Raw genomic sequence first — 16,234 nt, forward strand, 5'->3', positions numbered from 1 at the left:
ACCTTTGCACCCATGGAGGGCCTTCCAGGAGTCTCTGGAACTCCTAAAACTCTGCAAAGCAATGCACCTGTGTGCATTTCTTTTGGCTTTCATTAGATTCTCAGTGGGGTCTTTGAATAGGAATACCTGCTCTTGACTCTTAAAGGCCAGTATTCCAAAGTTATATTTCTGCAACAACAGAACAAGGAGCGTTCACACTTCATCTGCTGTCCCTTCATAACAGAAAGCCAAGCTTCAAAGCCAGTAAGGCAATGCCATGGGCTGGATTCACATTTGGAGGGCAGGGAACACCCAGACCCTAGAGTGGAGGAAGCATCAGTTCTAAAACAGTCTCCAAACGCCATGAAAACTGTCCAAGCTCTGTGGAACCCTGCATTTGCTGACAAAATTAGAGCCCTTGGACAACTGACTTAACTTTTCTGAGCCTCAGTTTACAGAGGATGATCCATAAAATGGGATAAATACCCACCTTGCGGGGTGATGTGTCCTACAACATGCCTGCTCACAGGATGTGTTCCATGTGTAATTAATACTGCTCCCAGAGCTGCTCACCTAGTTGGTCTCCAACAGAAGAATCTAGCAATTACCTGCCTGCTAAAGCAGTGCCTCTCAGACTTCCGTGGGCACATGAGTCACCTGGGGATCTTGTTTAAACGGGGCCCAGGAATTTGCACCTCCAACCCACTCCCAGGAGATGCTGACGCTCCCGGTCCAGGGACCATGCTTTTGTAGCAGGATACTAGGACATGGTTACACAGACATGAATAATGTAATGCTGAATACATTAGCCCTGACTTGGGCATCTGATCTCACAGTCAGCCTAAGGAAGAAAAACAGACGTAAGGACGGATGTCCTACAGACATCTGTAAACAGTGACCAACAAAAATACCTCCGAAAGGCCCAGGCTTTGCACCATTTTTGCTGTCTGTTTATTTCAAGTTTACAGAGAAGCTTAAACATCTGTGGAAAAACACCAAAGACTTATTTTTCTCTTAAATTCATGTACTTTTAAGTGATAAATACACAGTATTTAACTTTGTACACCTGATAAAAAGGAAAATGCATAGTAGAAAGGATCAGGAATAAAACAGAAGCATCGGGCATTAAATCAGACACAGAATAGAAAAGTCAGCAGTCCCACGAAACTCGGCCCATAAAGCTGCAAAGAGGATGGGAACCGACGACCTTGAAACCTTCTCTAGCACCTTGGAAGCAAGTGGAGGTCATGGTTCTTCCCCCCAGCAACGCAAAGCTCCCTTTTGGAAGATGAATGAGAGCAAACGGTTGAGCCCATGCATCTAAATGCTCAGGTATTCGCCTCCTCGTTCCGGAAAGGCTTTAAGGATGGGAGCCCTAACTCACGGGAAAGGCCAAACCCCTTGGGAGATGGCCTCTCCAGCCCCCAGAGCCAACAAGGGGCTAGCTAAGGCTTTCTGGGAGCCCCCGGTAAGCCTGTCGAAGAGACGGGGAAAGTGGAGCAGGGCAGAAGAAGATGGGGCAAGAACTTGTGCAGGCCCCAGGTTGCTTACACCAACTTGGTCCCACAGATGAGCCAGCAATGAAAGAAACTGATAGGGCATCCTTTTTGCTCACCCGGAGAAGCTGCCCATGATGGCTTCTCCCCTTTCCCGACAGAGCCAGCTTCCGAAAAACCAATGTTTGTGCTCCAAGAAAACGGTAGCCCCACCGCTTGACGGTACGGCCCTCTGCTTATACTTTTTGCGGGGAGCAGTTCCTTCGCACAGCTTTCTTTGGTGTTTCTTTGGAAAAAAAAAAAAAAAGTTGTGAACCCACCCGCCTAAACAGCCGGCATTCCGCGTATGAAATCTTACGTGGGTAGTTCTGTGGCGGAAGAAACAGTCTTGCCCGATGCAGCTGTGTAAACAGGAGTTCTGCAGAGAGCTTGCTACCTGCCCGCCCCGGGCGAGCCGCTCGTCCAGGCCAGAGTCCACACAGACAGGCCGGGACTAAGGACAGGTTGACTTGAACTACTGCAAGGTGCTTATTGCAAACTAACCAGACGCCATCTGCTCCCAGAAGGGATGGTGCCCTATAAATACAAACAAGCGCAGGAGCGCCAGAGGAAGTACCAGGTTACAAAAAGCAAGCAAGCAGGCCAGACAACCCTTCATCTGACGGTTGTCCTTTGCTCTCCGAAACCAGCATTCCTTAATTCTGTACTGCTTATAAGATAGCAAGAAAAGTCTGGCTAAATGACAGTCAAGAGCTTACGAAGGTCTGTGGAAGCCAAGAACACCCAGGTTCTGTGAATGCACTGGGTAGCGGGGGCACAAGGCCTTGCTCCCATCTCTCTGCAAAAAGTCCTCCTACCAGCGATGATCAGACAGAAACTACAGGAGAGCATGTCCTCTCAGCCCAGTTACTGACACTATTTCGCCCAAGCCAGAGTCCACAAAACACTGGCAATCTCCCAGAGCAAAGGCCTTCCTGTTTTCCTCCCCCGTGAACTTCACACTCAGCCATGTGTGGCTCTGAAAGAAGTCACACTTGAACTGCAGTGAGAATTCCCAGTATGAGTTGGAACCCAAAAAGATAAACCTTTTCTGTCTGGGACTTTTGGCTTACAAAGCAGAACTCCCTGTGCCAAGCCCTGGTTCTCCTGGACCCTGAGGACCGCTCTGGGTTTCAACAATCCTCTCTAAAAGGGTGCCCCAAAGTTTCTGTGTAGATCCTAACAGAGCTTTGCCAGTAAGGATGATCATTTGTTTCCGCTGAAGCAGAGTATTTCCTCACTGGCCCTCCAGAAACTAAGTGCTTCACTGACGGCAACAATCAGCTAGTATTTGAGAAAACAAAACCTCGGCAGTCTCTAGAATACACAGGTTACAAACAGACCAAGCTGCTAATATACAGGCACAGATTTCATTGGCTCTAACTCTGATCACATGCCTGAAGCCGTGGAAAGTATCCTGGAAGCTCTAAATGATCTCTGAACTACTCTAGAGTTCAGTCTAGTTTGAGAATCGAAAATATTTTATTTACTCGTAAGCCATGTAATGTACATGGAAGTGTAGGATTTCACCCTGAAGTTTTTGTCATTTAACAAGAGATTGACCAGAGCTCCGTTAATATTTCAGAAACCCACTGTGAGTGGCTATCAGTCCTTTAGGTAAAACCTCCCCCCCACCCCCCGCCCCACAACCACCACGGAACGCCCTTCGAGGGGCGGAAAATCCCCTTTGCGAAGCAATTAAGCTTCCAGCCCTTTCCCTTTTCCTGACTACAACTCTACCCATAAAAAAATGTAAAGTCCTTCTTACAAATAAGGTGCAATGAAGCTCCCTGCAGCTAACTGAGGGCTAGCCCTGCCCGGTCCCCGTGACCCACAGTCCTGGAAGGTGCCATAGGCTTGGCGTTTGGGGCTTTCAGGGTTCGCAGGAGGAGTCACGCCCCCCTTCTTCTCCCTTTCAAACGCAGCAACTAACTCTGTGGTCTCAGCCCACACCGCCAGAGTTTTCTGCCAGTTTTGCATGATTTTCAAACCCCACACACATTCACTTGGTATATCTGACATGGTTCTGAGTTTACAATGAAGGATTTTTGGCATAAAAACGTTTTAAAAAGCAATTGTCCCAAAATGCATGTGGCTTTGGGTCTGCAACTCCTCACACCCGCCCGTTCAGCCAGCCAGCGGCCAAGGTCGATGTCATGGAGTCAAGTCTTTTTTTTTTTTGTCCCCTTGAAAACAACAAAGGAAGAAAAACAAAACAAAACAAAACAAAACACCAGAGATGACGGTCAAGGCTCTACACACGTGCTGGGTTTCCGTAGGACATGCTGCTATGGAAACGCAGGGTGCAGCCTGCATGCGAGGTCGCGCGTCCGGGCAGCTACTCCATCACCTCGTCGGGCCGCAGAGGATGCATGCGAGCGCGGGGGCCGGGGGCCAGGGCCCCCCAACTCTCGGCACAGGGACCGCCTTTCACAAGAGCACTTCCTCCTCCCCCACGGGGGGCGGGTCGGGGCCCCGGAGGCTGTCTTCGCTGCCTTGCTTCCTGCTCACCGAACAGAAAACCCACGTTAAGGCAAGGCTGCCACGGCCTGAGCCGGCGTCTCCCGCGTTCCCACACCACCTGGAACGTCACTGACTTCACTTTTCCCTTCAGAGTCTCTCCCCTTTTCTCGCCTATATGAAGTTTCAAAGGAGACTTTGTATCCCCTTCTGTAAATGGAAAAGCAGCATCATTTGCCAAAAATAGAAGGGAACTATAAAAATAGATGCGAACCTATCTGTGTAACACCTAAAATCATCCCATGTGAGTAGTGTGCAGCCAGCGATGGGGCCTGTTCACAGAGGTTTTTAGGTATCTTGATGTGTCCCCCCCAGCCCCCCACCCCAAGCTTCCTTCTTCAGGATAACGTTGAAGATTCTTCAGTCACCTGAAGGTGAGCTTCCTGGGGGCAGCAAGCAGGACCACCTGGGTTTGGCCTGGCACAGAGCCAGCCTTTTGGAAATGGTGGTCAAGAGGAACGTCCCCAGCACACAGGCCCACGGGACACCTTGGATGGAGAGAAGGGCCCTCCTCTTGGCGATGTGAGTGATCAGAGCAGGAAAGACCAAGGAGGCGGGAGGAAAGGTGTCCTTGTGTACCTGAGAGGTCATATCCTGAAGTGCCCCCGGCTCGACCTGCCTGGGGGTGGGGGGAGGTGGGGGGCGGGGAACGGACACAGGTTGAACTAAGGAGTTAGGAAGGAAAATCCCTGAGGAGAAGCCCATATCACTTGCCACCAGCCAACAATAATGGCCCCTTCTAAGGGAAGCCACTGGGCTTGCCACACCAGACTAACGTCTGCTGGGTGTCCCGGCCAGAAGTGAAACCCTGTCCCGGCACAAGGAAGAGAAAGCCAGTTATCTGTGACCCTCTCTGTTTCAAGAGCAGGCTCACTGGCTTTTATGTTTCTGCCAAAGAAGAGGGGGTCAAAACTCCCAGGGAGGACAGCTGTAACTAGATGTCAAATCCGGGCCTCAAATTTCTGCCCTAGAGGTGCCTGCCTGTACCAGCTGGGTGTCGTTGCAGACAGGCGGCAGGCCCTGGGCCCGAGGCCTCCAACAACTGAATAAGCCCTCGGAACTTGATTGCTGGGCCATTCGGACAATCAGAGCATCCCACCAGCAGCCTGAGGGCAAGACCAGGTAATCCCCAGGTCTTGCTGGGACTACTGGTGAGGGAATAAAGGGGTAGTAAAGCCCTTTGGTCCAATCTCTGGGTATCTTGCGATTTTGAGCTCACTGAAAATAAGAAACAGATGACAGACTTGCACACAGACAGGGGGCAAACCCTAAACCTCGAGAGAAGAAAAAGGGCAGCCCATTAGGCTTCCACTCGCTGTCACCCTGGGAGGCTCAAAGAGTAAGGCGGCAGAGAACAGGGAGACCACCTGGCAGGAATAAGGCAGCCTTCTCGGGCTGCCGACAACTGGCCGATGGCTAACTGCCCCTTTCCCTGATCCTAAACTGTCCACTAGCTGACTCCACAGGCCCCTGACTCCTGCGCTACGGGTGGCCAGTAAACTTCATCTCATGAGTCAACTGCGCACACACAGAAATGGCCGCTTGCTTGTATGTGAATGTTCGTAGCAGCAGACATTCGTGACAGCCCAAGTGGAGACAACGTCCGTCACCGAAAGAAGGAGGAATAAAATGTGGTCTACCCGTACAATGACCTACGGTCTGGCCAGAAACAGGAAGGAAGCGCTGACACCTGCTACACCGTGGATGAACCTTGAACGTGATGCTGAGTGAGAGAAGCCAGACGCAAAAGCTCACACGTTGTACGGTTCCGTTGACAGGGGGTGTCTAGAACAGGGGAGCTCTACAGACGCCGAGAGAAGATCAGTGGAGGCTGGGAAAGGGCAGTCGGTGGTGACAGCTGAGGGTACAGGGTTTCTTCGGGGGCTAATAAAAATGTTCTAAAATTGATTGTGGTCTTAGTTGTATAAGTCTGTGAATATATTAAAAACCACTAAATCATACCCTCCAAACGGGAGAAACATATAATATGTGAATTATATTTCAATAAAGCTGCTCTTAAAACATAGAAATGGCTTTCCAACGATAAAATTTTAAATGTTAAAAAAATTAATAAAAAAATACATAGAAATGACTGCCTGGAGCTCCCAGCTGAGGATTGGGGTAGTGAGTTGAGCTCAATGGAAGGAATCCTAGAACTTCTACCTTGCCATAGGCACTAGGGGGAGGAGAGGCAGCAGGGGTGCTAAGTGTTTATCATCTTCGTCCACAGGGATAAAAATTCCCATCTGTCCTGGGAGCTGCTGGTAATGCTGACAAGGCTGTGTGTTGAGAAGAGGGATGGCCAAAGGGAAAAGGTTCAGATCCACCCTGGGGACAGAGGACTCTTACACTAATTTGCAGCAGGCTGGAAGGGAACTTATCTTCTAGGTCTTCACCCATCAGAGAAGAAGGGGGTGGATGCTGGAGAGCCCCAGAACACTGCATGCCTGATCTATGCTCTGACCACATGGACCCAGGGCAGGGGCAGCCACGGGACCCTGTGCCACAGCTTCAATGCCACTGACGTGCCCTGAGCATATGTGGGTACCAGACTGGGTCATGAGACCTGGGTGAATTCGCAGGCATTCCGGGTGGAGCGCCATGCACCCGCAGCCCCAGCCCACATGCACGACCCGCCGTCGGGTCCAAGCCCCTGGCTGGCCCTGGTTTTTATCCTAGGTCCAGAGGCCCGCAGCGAGCCTAGGCACAGCGGCCCAAGGTGGAAGGACCCTCCGCCCGGGTGGGGATGCCCCGTGCTCTGCAGCTGCCCCCGCCCCCAGGCTCCGGCAGAGGCTACAGCGCAGGCAGGCAGGCATTACCTTGGGCTCAGACAAGGGCTCACACTCCCTGGTTGGTTTTTTGCTGGAATGGCCAGAGGGGAGGGAAAAGGGAAGTAAGAAGGGACACTGGGGATCTCTGAGATGCCTGTCCCCCACCCCAGAGACACTCAGACCTCCAACACCAGCTTCACAGAGCTGCTGCCAGGGGGATTTTGAGCACGGCGCCTCTGCGGTGACACACAGGGTCACGTGGGCGAGGCAGGTCTTGCTCCTCCATCACAAGGCCCATAATCCCACCATCAAGCATGCATGCTTCTGGGCCACAAAAATGCTTTCTGATTGTCAAGCGGTCCCCCAGATAAAGTGCAAGTCTCCCTGAGAAAGGTAAAACTGCAGCATGGCTTAGCTGTCCACAAAAGGAGGTGGGCTGAGCCCCTGGCGGGGTGGGGGCGAAACTCTCCCTCGTGAGCCTGGGAGACCTGGTCTGAGTCATTCCAGGAGCTTCCTTCCACTCCAGGGATGGGCCCAGGCAGAGTGCGCTGGGCAGGGCTGCCCTGGGTTCAGCCTCTAGCTCCCCAGCCCAGAGGACGGCAGATGGACACTCACGTGAGCAGGTTTCCAGGCGCTGACAGGGAGCGCTCCTCCCGCCGGCTGCCCTCAAACGGGTTCCCGAAGGAGCGTTTCCGTATCATGGTCTTCACCAGGATCTGAAGGACAGAAGAGGAAGCTGAGCCTCCTGGGGGCGACTCCAGGCAACGTCCTCCCCTGTGCCACTCTGCAAGGGCCGTCTCCCCCCTCCTTTCTCTCCCAGCCCCCGGCCGCTCCCATGGCTCGTGGCTGGCAACAGGCCTTTGGGAGATCCTGGGCAGCATCCCTCCCACCGCGGACACAAAAGCCAAAGCTTCTGTGACTCGTCCCACGTCCGAAACCATTCATGTCTCCCTGACTGCCAAGAAGGTCCACACCCCTTGGTCTGACATCCTCCTGCCTTAACCTCATCTTGGTCTACCTGAGCCCCAGGGGGGACCCCGTGCTCCACGAAGCTGGCCAGCACTGTCCCTCCAGTAACTTGGCACCACTGATCTCACCCAAGCTACCGCTACCCTGCCCTCCTGGCCCATCAACCTGTCTCATCTTCAAACCTGGGCCTTTATTTTCAGTGAAGACTATCTGGCCCCCCCCACCAAGGAAGCAATTATTCTTTTCTGGGCCAAATTCAGGGGCTGTACTTCTTTTTAAGTTGAAATATAAGTCCCACAGTCAAACATTCACCATTTTAAAGTGTACAGTTCAATGGTTTCTAGTATATTCACATCACCACTATCTAACTTCAGAACATTTCCATCACCCCAAAAAGAAACCCGGTACTCACACCCCATTTCCCCTCCCCGCCAGGCCCTGGCAACCACTGATCTGTGTTCTGTTTCTATGGATTCGTCTATTCTGGACATTTCGTATAAACGGAATCACATGGTATGTGGCCTTGTGTGTCTGGCTTCCTGCACTGAGCACCAGGTTCTCAAGGCGCCTACGGTTGCAGCAGGTGTCAGCACTCCCTTCCTCTTCGTGGCCAAATAATGTTCCTCTGTACGGATATACCTCCACTGGTGGACAGGTGGGCTGTTTCCACTTTTTTGGCTATTGTGAATAATGCTGCTACGAACATTTGTGCACATGTTTTTGTGTGTGGGCCTGTTTTCCCCACAAAATGTTTTCATCTCTCTTGGGTCTATACCCCAGAGTGGAATTCTTGGATCACGTGGTGACCACGTTTAACATCCTGAGGAACCGCCAGACTGTTTGCTACGGTGGTTACACCACGTGAGGGTGCCAATTTTCTCAGGGGGCTGCATTTTAGCAGAGGAACACCTGACTGGGTATACGGGGCTGAGGAAACCTCCCAGGACGCCGAGGCTAGCCAGCCCACAGGCTGCTGTGAAGTCCTAAAGGGCCATCCAAGTCTGAGAGGCGCTGGGGGCAGGCGGGTCCACTGCCACTAGTGGGAACTTGCTTGTGGGCCCCCTCACCCACTCGAACACAGATGGGGTCCCCAGCTTGGTTGGCAGACACCTGCCTGACGAGTGGATCCCTTGGGAAAAGGTACTATTCCCTCATCCCATCCCTCGGCCCCTGCTCAGCTTCCCTCCTCCTCCGCCTCCCAGGTTTCTGCCTCATCCCTACCAATCTGACCTATCCTCTCCAAAGCCCAGATCTGATTCCCTCACTCCCTGACTTAAAATCTTTCACCCACAGGACTTTGGAACTTATCCTGCTGCTGGCCAGAGGGCCAAGAACGATTCTGGAGCAAGGGAGTGAATGAGTTATTTTTGGTGCTGCTTTTGGCTGCTGTATCCTCTGAAGGAATTCAAGGAAAAGACCTCAGTCTGAAAGGCACTGGCCCCCACCCCCTCAAGCAGAGCATGGTGCCTCTTCAAGCTCTTTTATGTGTTGAGTGAGCTTCTGAATTATTTTTTGTGTGCACTAAGAAGAAATCCAAGTATTTAAAAAAAAAAAAAAAAAACCACGATGGCAGCGCCTGGGTGGCTCAGTCGGTTAAGTGTTACCTTTGGCTCAGGTCATGATCTCGGGGTCCTGGGATCAAGCCCAGCGAGGAGTCAGCTTCTCCCTCTCCCTCTGCCCCCTCCCCCCCTGCTTGTGCTCTCTCTCTCTCTCTCAAGTAAATAAATAAGATCTTTAAAAAAACAGAAACAACAAAAACAAAAAACAAAACCACTGATGTTCCAAATGGTGGAAACACCCATCATCTGAAAAACGGATAAACAAAATGTGGCCTATCCATACACTGGCATGTTATTCAGCCATGAAAGGAAATGGCATGCTACAACATGGATGCACCTCAAAAACACCATGCTGAGTAAAAGAAGTCAGACACAGAAGACCACATACTGTATGATTCCATTGATATGAAATGCCTAGGAGAGGCAAATCCAGAGACAGAAAACCCACCAGGGGTCGCCAGGGACTGGGGGGAGGGAAGAACAGAGTGACTGTTAATGGGCACAGGGTTTCTTGGAGGGGGGAGGGGATGAAAACGTTTCAGAACCACAGAGGTGACGGTTGCACAATATTATAAATGTAATAAATGCCACTGTATTGTTCACTTTAAAATGGTTAGTTTTATGATACACGAGTTCTATGTCATTAAAAAAGAAAAGAAAAAAAGCACTGACTTAGATCCCCTAGGAAAGCTCTCACCGTCCCTCCCTGGCCAAGGCTGGTGTTCTGTGGTTCCTGGAACACACCAGCCCTTTCCTCCTCTGTGCCTCTGCAGGTGTCGCTCCCCACACCCTTCCACCCCCTCCATCCCTGCCCTGTCCCTCCCTGTGGCCTTGTCAACTTCCCTAGCCCTCAGGACCCAGCAAAAGAGCCTCCTCCTCTGTGAAGCCTCCATTCTCGTTCCTCTGTGCGTGCCTGTCACCGTGTAATGGACAGGAGAGTGATTCTTTCTTATGAGGCCAGGAGCACCACGAGGGCTCATGCTGTGCCCTGCTCATCTCTGAAACCCTGTGCCTGGCACACGATGGGTGTGTGGACCTGGGCCTCCCCACTCCAGCCCCTGCCCTCGGATGGCTGCAGTAGCCCCCACTTCCTCCCCGGTGCCCACATTCCACTCTCCACGTGGGGTCTTTCCAAGGCCAACTCTGATGGTGCTACTCCCCTGATTCAAACCCTGCAGGTGCTGCCCACACCTCTTGGGACCAAGAATTAAATCTCTGCTGTGGCCTCAGGTCTTGGGTGGTCTGGCCCCTCCTCCTGCCCAGATTCATGTCACCTTCCTTGCCCTGCCTCAGTGGCCCTGGCTTTCTTGAAGCTTCTTGTGGGCCCAGCCTCCTCCCACCAGAGGATCACCACGTTTGCTCTTCCCTCTGCCAGAAACACCCCCTGCCCAATACCACCTCGGCCCAGTAAATACTCTGCCATCCACTCAGTATCTATCCGCTTCCTCCCGGAGGCCTTCTCCAACCCATCACCTTGGCCACATCCCCCTCTTGGGGCTCCACGGCCCCCCTTAGGGGTACACCTTGCAGCCCCTCTGTTTTGTTGGTTGTTTGCCCAGCATCCGCCTCTCCAAGATGGCAGGCACACCACGTTGGTTTTACTCGTCACTGTAACCCCTGCTCCCAGATCTCTAGGATCAGAAGCCTTCTCCTAAGAACATCCTGAGCCTGGCACAGAGTAACCTGTGGTGGGCACCTGGATCTGACACCAGCTGCCTCCCGCACTGTGGCGCAGGACATGGGTGCAAGCGGTGGATGAGAAAGAGTGAGTGAGTGTGGGTGAGTTTTAACAGTGAAGGTCATGCAGAGGCCCTGGGGAAGGGAGGAGGAGGGTGTGAATGGATGCCCCGGCGCAAGGGCTCAGGTTTTGGAAGAAGGAGAAAGTGTGTGGGGAAGCAGGAGGGAGAAGTGCAAAGCTGGGAGAGAAGGGGCCAGCATTTGGGCTCCTAAAGGGGCAGTCACCTGAGGCCAGACACTGTGTCTTTGTGGAAAGTCTCACCAGTTCCTTCCAGAGCCCAGGGCCCTGCCTGCCTGCTGGAGCCGGTGCTAGCCAAACACACCCCAGGGCTTTCACGGGGCCTTAGTGGGGTGGCCAGCTGGATTCTGCCCCCGGGACTGCTGCCTGGACCCCAGGCCCTCGAGAATTCTAGTCTCCCTCCCGGAGCCAGATGCCCTCCTGGGCAGGGACTGGCAAGTGAGTGATTCCCAGAGTCTCCAAGGTTAAGCCTGAGGACTCCACATTCTGGGTCCTTTGTCCTGGGTCAAGACCCAAACATAAGGCCATAAAAGCACCGGAGCTGGGAGACCTTGCCCCTAGCCCTGGGAGCTGCCCACACAGCAGATGTGAGACAAACGAAGCCATGCACTCTGGCAACCGAAGACCCAGCCAGGAGGGAATTCCATCTTGGAGACCTCAGCTCCAGCTCCCACCCCTGGCACCTGTCCCGGTCCTTCTCCTGCCCCTGCCATGCTCTGAAAGCAGGAATTCCAGAAAAAGCAGTAGGATCTTTGGAGAGGAGCTACCCCTCCCAGTCACACAGAATCTGGTTGTAGACAGAACTAAAGCTACAAGATGCAGGGGCCTCCTGGCCTGATGTGTGGCCAGGGCCCAGAGCCTGGTGGCCGTGAGTCAGGGATAGACCCGGCCATCCCGATTCTCAGGCCCAATGTCTGCTTCTTAGCCGCCCGCCTGTGTCCCGGCCCGTCCTCGGCGGCCCGCCTCAGGCTGTCCCTGTTCTCGGTCAGTGGTTCGGCCCGCCTTACCACGGTTGCCAGGCTGGGAATGTGTTTGACCGAATTCTCGACCTCCTCTTCGGTCACCTCGACCAGCGTGCAGTTCTCGTCCTCCGATGGCAACGGCTCCGCCCCGTGCCTCGTGACCCAGGGGTGCAGCTTCAACGAATGACAGGAGGGGTGAGGGGCAGGCGACAGGCTCCCAGAGGCCGGAGAGCAACACCGAGGCCCTGCCAGCGAGCGGAGCCAGGGAGGGAATGCGGGGCGGTGGGGGGGGGGGGGGGTGCAGAGGTGGTGGCCTGAGGTCAGGCATGCAAGAGAGCTGGCAAGCCAGGCAGAGGGTGGGGGGTGAGCGAGATGCAAGAAAACGTGTAAAAGACGGAGGGACAGAGAATGGGAGGGAGCCACCAGGCCGGGATGTGCACCGGACCGCACTCACCATCTGGCCCAGGCCTTGGCAGAAGTGACCAGAATTTGGCATCTGCCTTGTATAGTTGCCCAAGGAGCACCCATCACCCCTCAGCAACTTTCCCTGCTGCCCCCCGGAAGGCTCTGCTCAGAGCAAGCAGACCCTCCCCATTTCACAGAAGGGGAAAGGGAGGCACAGTGAGACCAGTTAGAAGGCCACTGTCAGGAGAGGACCCAGGCAGGGGTCCAAGTCCTTATCTGTAACCACTTGGCCTCCCTCTTCTCAAATGCTAGTTAGCTAGATGCCTAGGAGTTCCTGAAGCAAACCTCTAGATTTCTTAAAGAGTCTGATGTGTGAGTGTGGCACTGGTCAGGGTGTAGGGGTGCACAGGGATCTCTCCTAACAGTGCTTTCTGCAAAAGGAAGGAATTCAGCAGGCTGGGAAGAGGGTATCAAACTGCTCACTAATTTCCTCCCACCCCCACTGAGATTTCTCCAAGGGATGGGCAGGGTCAAGGAAAGGATCCAGGACTTGGGCAGTGGGGTATGGAGCACACAGAGACCCCATTCTGGTCTGGTCCCGTCAGGGTGGATGACACCAACCCAAGCCGATCGGAGTGAGTGCTAGCTGCCCCACTGACAGCAGATCCCACTCCCACAATCACAGTTAACACAAGTCCAAGTTCTCCTCTCCAGCCCCCACCACCGCCAGCCCTCAGCAGCCAGAGGCCCGGGGCATGGAAGGGTAACGGTGCCAAGGAGGACGCAGCGCTGTGGACGGAGGGGCGTGGGGCCTGGGAGCCAAACAATCCCAAGCAGAGGACACAGGCCTGGCCCCTGGTGCACACCCCATGGAGAGCGGTGGCCCCCAGGTACCTTGATTTCCGGCACCACGATCCTTGATTCTGGGTTCTTGTCCAACATGCGGGTGATCAGGTCCTTCAAGTCCTCAGCTATGTCAGGCCTGGGGATGCAAGACACATCAAGGGTGAGAAACACACAGAGGACCACCAAGGGCTTGGAGAGGAAGGTGACTTGGGACAGACAGGCAATACTCACTGATCTGGAAATTCCAGGGCCTGACTCTTGATCTTACTGTGCAAACACATGATCCGCTCGTCCATGAACGGGCACTGCGAAGAGGCAGCGGGGACAGAGTGGCCGTCAGCGGCTGCCCCATCAGTCCTGCAAGGGCTGCCCCGTACTGGTGTCACTCCACGTGCGTTACAGCAGAAGAATAGATGCCCAGGAGCCCACTGCAGCGAGGGAGCAGCTCCCATGCCCACAAGTCTAGAAGAACCCAGAATACCCTTCTACAAGGGCTAGAGCCCCTCCCCGCCACACTGGGGCTTTCCTCTAGGGCTGTGCTTTAATTTACCTACGTAAACAAAGTCAAAGACTCTCTCCACCCACCTGCTGGGTGAACAATAACAATAACTAAGAACAATACATAAGATGTAGCAGCAACAGCAGTGATTCATGAGGGCTTACGCTGGGCCAGGCCCTGGACTGAGGTTTCTCAGCACCAATCTTCACTGGCTGTTCCCTGTCTGGAATGTTCTTCCCAACAACATCTGCATGGCTCATTTTCTCCCATCCCTCAGGTATCTGATCAAAGCTCACCTTCTCAGGGAGGCCTTCCTGAGCTCCTGTCTAAAGCAGACCACCCCCACTGTCATGTGATTTCTCATCAGAGTGCCTATCCCTGACATTATGTTACATTTGTATGCATGTACTGTTTAGCTCCTGCGGGGAAACATCAGCTCTAAGAGGGCAGGGACTGTTGCCTGTCTTGCTTCCTGCCGTTTCTACAGTGCCCAGGAATATCCCGGGTACAAAGTAGGGGTTTGATAAATACCTGCTGAATTAATGAATGCTTGAACTATTTCTGGTGATCCTCTCAGAGCCTTAAGAAATCATAAATATTCTTCTCATTTTACAAAAGAGAAAAACAGAATCTCAGAGAGGTGACATGCGCTGGGGTGTATGAAGCTGGGATTTACCCAGACTGGGTTGACTCTGAATCCTGTTCACACACCACTTCCCAAGTGACAAATCACTGCTCTCACTCGGGGGAGGAACCGACAACCTGGGAAGAGCTCAGGTGCTGTGCTGGAAAAAAGGAACCTCTATGTGGGTGCTCAGAAGGTGGGAAAAGGTCACAGAATGTGACCTGGTCCTCTCCTGTCCAAGGAAAATTCTTTCATTAAGAGTAGTAACTTGAGATAAGAGTTTGGATTGCACAGGTATATCCATTTGACAGAACTCATTAACCAGTACACTTCAGATCTGTACATTTCATGTCAATTTTACCCCAAAAAGGAAAAAAAAAAAAGAACCACAAATAGTGAGCTCTAGCTAATGACTACATTCTGAAGCATCTGGAAGGAAGTGCAGAGATGTTAGCAACTTAATCTGGAATGTGTAAAAGAAAGTAAGACAAGGTGAAGATGGACGTGGACAGACTTGTGATAAAGCAAATACAGTGAAATGTTTATGGCAGAAAACAGCTGGTGGCTGCGTGGGGGTTTCCCGTAGTTATTTCAACTTTGCTATATGATTGAAAATCTTATCAAATATTGGTGGGGAGGACATTATAAACCACGCGACCAGTTTCTTAAGCTTTCCTCCATAAAAGCACAAATTCATGAAAAGGAAAAATCCATGCTTTTATTGCTCACATAATTAATCTGAACTTCAGAGTTAAAAACTGAAGTTCCTAAGTAATGATAATTTGATAATAAAAAATAACAACAAAAGAACAACAACGGGGGGGGCAGGGCGCCTGGGGGGCTCAGTTGGTTAAGCGTCTGCCTTCGGCTCAGGTCATGATCCCAGGGTCCTGGGATCGAGTCCTGCATTGGGCTCCTTGCTCAGCAGGGAGCCTGCTTCTCCCTCTCCCTCTGCTGTTCCCCCTGCTTGTACTCTCTCTCTCTGTGTCAAATAAATAAATAAAATCCTTAAAAAAAAAAAACAACGATGAAGAGACGAGACCGCAATCTCTAAATCAATAATGTCAAATGGATTTTTCACATCCATTCCAATTCTGTCCCTCCAACAGCTTCTGGGAACACACTCTGCTGAGAAGAACATCAAAGCAGCACTGGGCTCAGGAAGAAAGGGTGCCAGTGGCTATTGATTTGTGATGTCTGTCTGGGGTGTCGGAGTGGGGAGAGAGGTGGCACATTTGCTGTCCTTGCCCTAAATCCATCAACTATTTACAACCTCTAGAGCCTCTGCCAATCCTTCTGTGTTAACAGATCGTTTTGCACAGATTGGACTATTCTGTACAGGTATGTACATTTAGAAAGGCATCTTTTTTTCACATTCGGGTCTAACTGTGGAAATAAAATGGTAAACTCAATGAATAAAGTACCGTCTCTCTGCAAGGGTAACTATTAACCCACAGGGGCTGCCCAGCAACACCCAGCAGTCAGGACACCCCACCCCGTTACCTGGCCAAACACAAAGCAGTACAGCGTCACACCCATGGCCCAAACATCCAAAGCCTACAAGAAAAAGAGAGCTTCGTGTAAGGAGACAAGGGACGGGGCGGGGGGGGGGGGGGTGTCTATTGCTTCTGCCCCGCCAAAGATCAAATCCTCCAGCTTTCCTCTGAAGAACCACCCCTTCCTGACTCTGGATCCACCAACTGAGGGTGAGACTGATCCTGCTACCGGCCTCTGGGTGAGCACATGACCCAGGCCTGGCCAATAAGAGCTTCATTTCCACCAGCCATAGTGATTGGTTTAAGGATAGG

At 52.4% G+C, this 16,234-nt stretch overlaps 1 protein-coding gene across 6 annotated transcripts in view; it reads right to left on the bottom strand.

Annotated features, from left to right (window-relative positions):
• Nucleotides 1–907: 907 nt before the first annotated feature.
• Nucleotides 908–16,234, bottom strand: part of CAMKK2 (calcium/calmodulin dependent protein kinase kinase 2) — a 47,342-nt gene continuing 32,015 nt past the window's right edge. For 3 of the 6 annotated variants that reach the window (XM_088019576.1, XM_088019577.1, XM_028116408.2), the window contains 7 exons: nt 15,930–15,983; nt 13,534–13,607; nt 13,351–13,438; nt 12,097–12,225; nt 7,421–7,521; nt 6,854–6,896; nt 908–4,017 (listed from right to left, as the gene is read on the bottom strand). In XM_088019576.1, the coding sequence (XP_087875702.1) occupies nt 3,853–4,017; nt 6,854–6,896; nt 7,421–7,521; nt 12,097–12,225; nt 13,351–13,438; nt 13,534–13,607; nt 15,930–15,983 (654 nt within the window). In that variant the 3' untranslated portion in view covers nt 908–3,852. The remainder of the gene's footprint in view (nt 4,018–6,853; nt 6,897–7,420; nt 7,522–12,096; nt 12,226–13,350; nt 13,439–13,533; nt 13,608–15,929; nt 15,984–16,234) is intronic. The other 3 variants (XM_088019578.1, XM_028116405.2, XM_028116407.2) reach the window with 3 other exon arrangements.

This window comes from Eumetopias jubatus, unplaced genomic scaffold, assembly GCF_037043125.1.
Source record: "Eumetopias jubatus isolate StellerSeaLion01/CBP00866 unplaced genomic scaffold, mEumJub1_p1.0 scaffold_16, whole genome shotgun sequence".
NCBI lineage: Eukaryota > Metazoa > Chordata > Mammalia > Carnivora > Otariidae > Eumetopias > Eumetopias jubatus.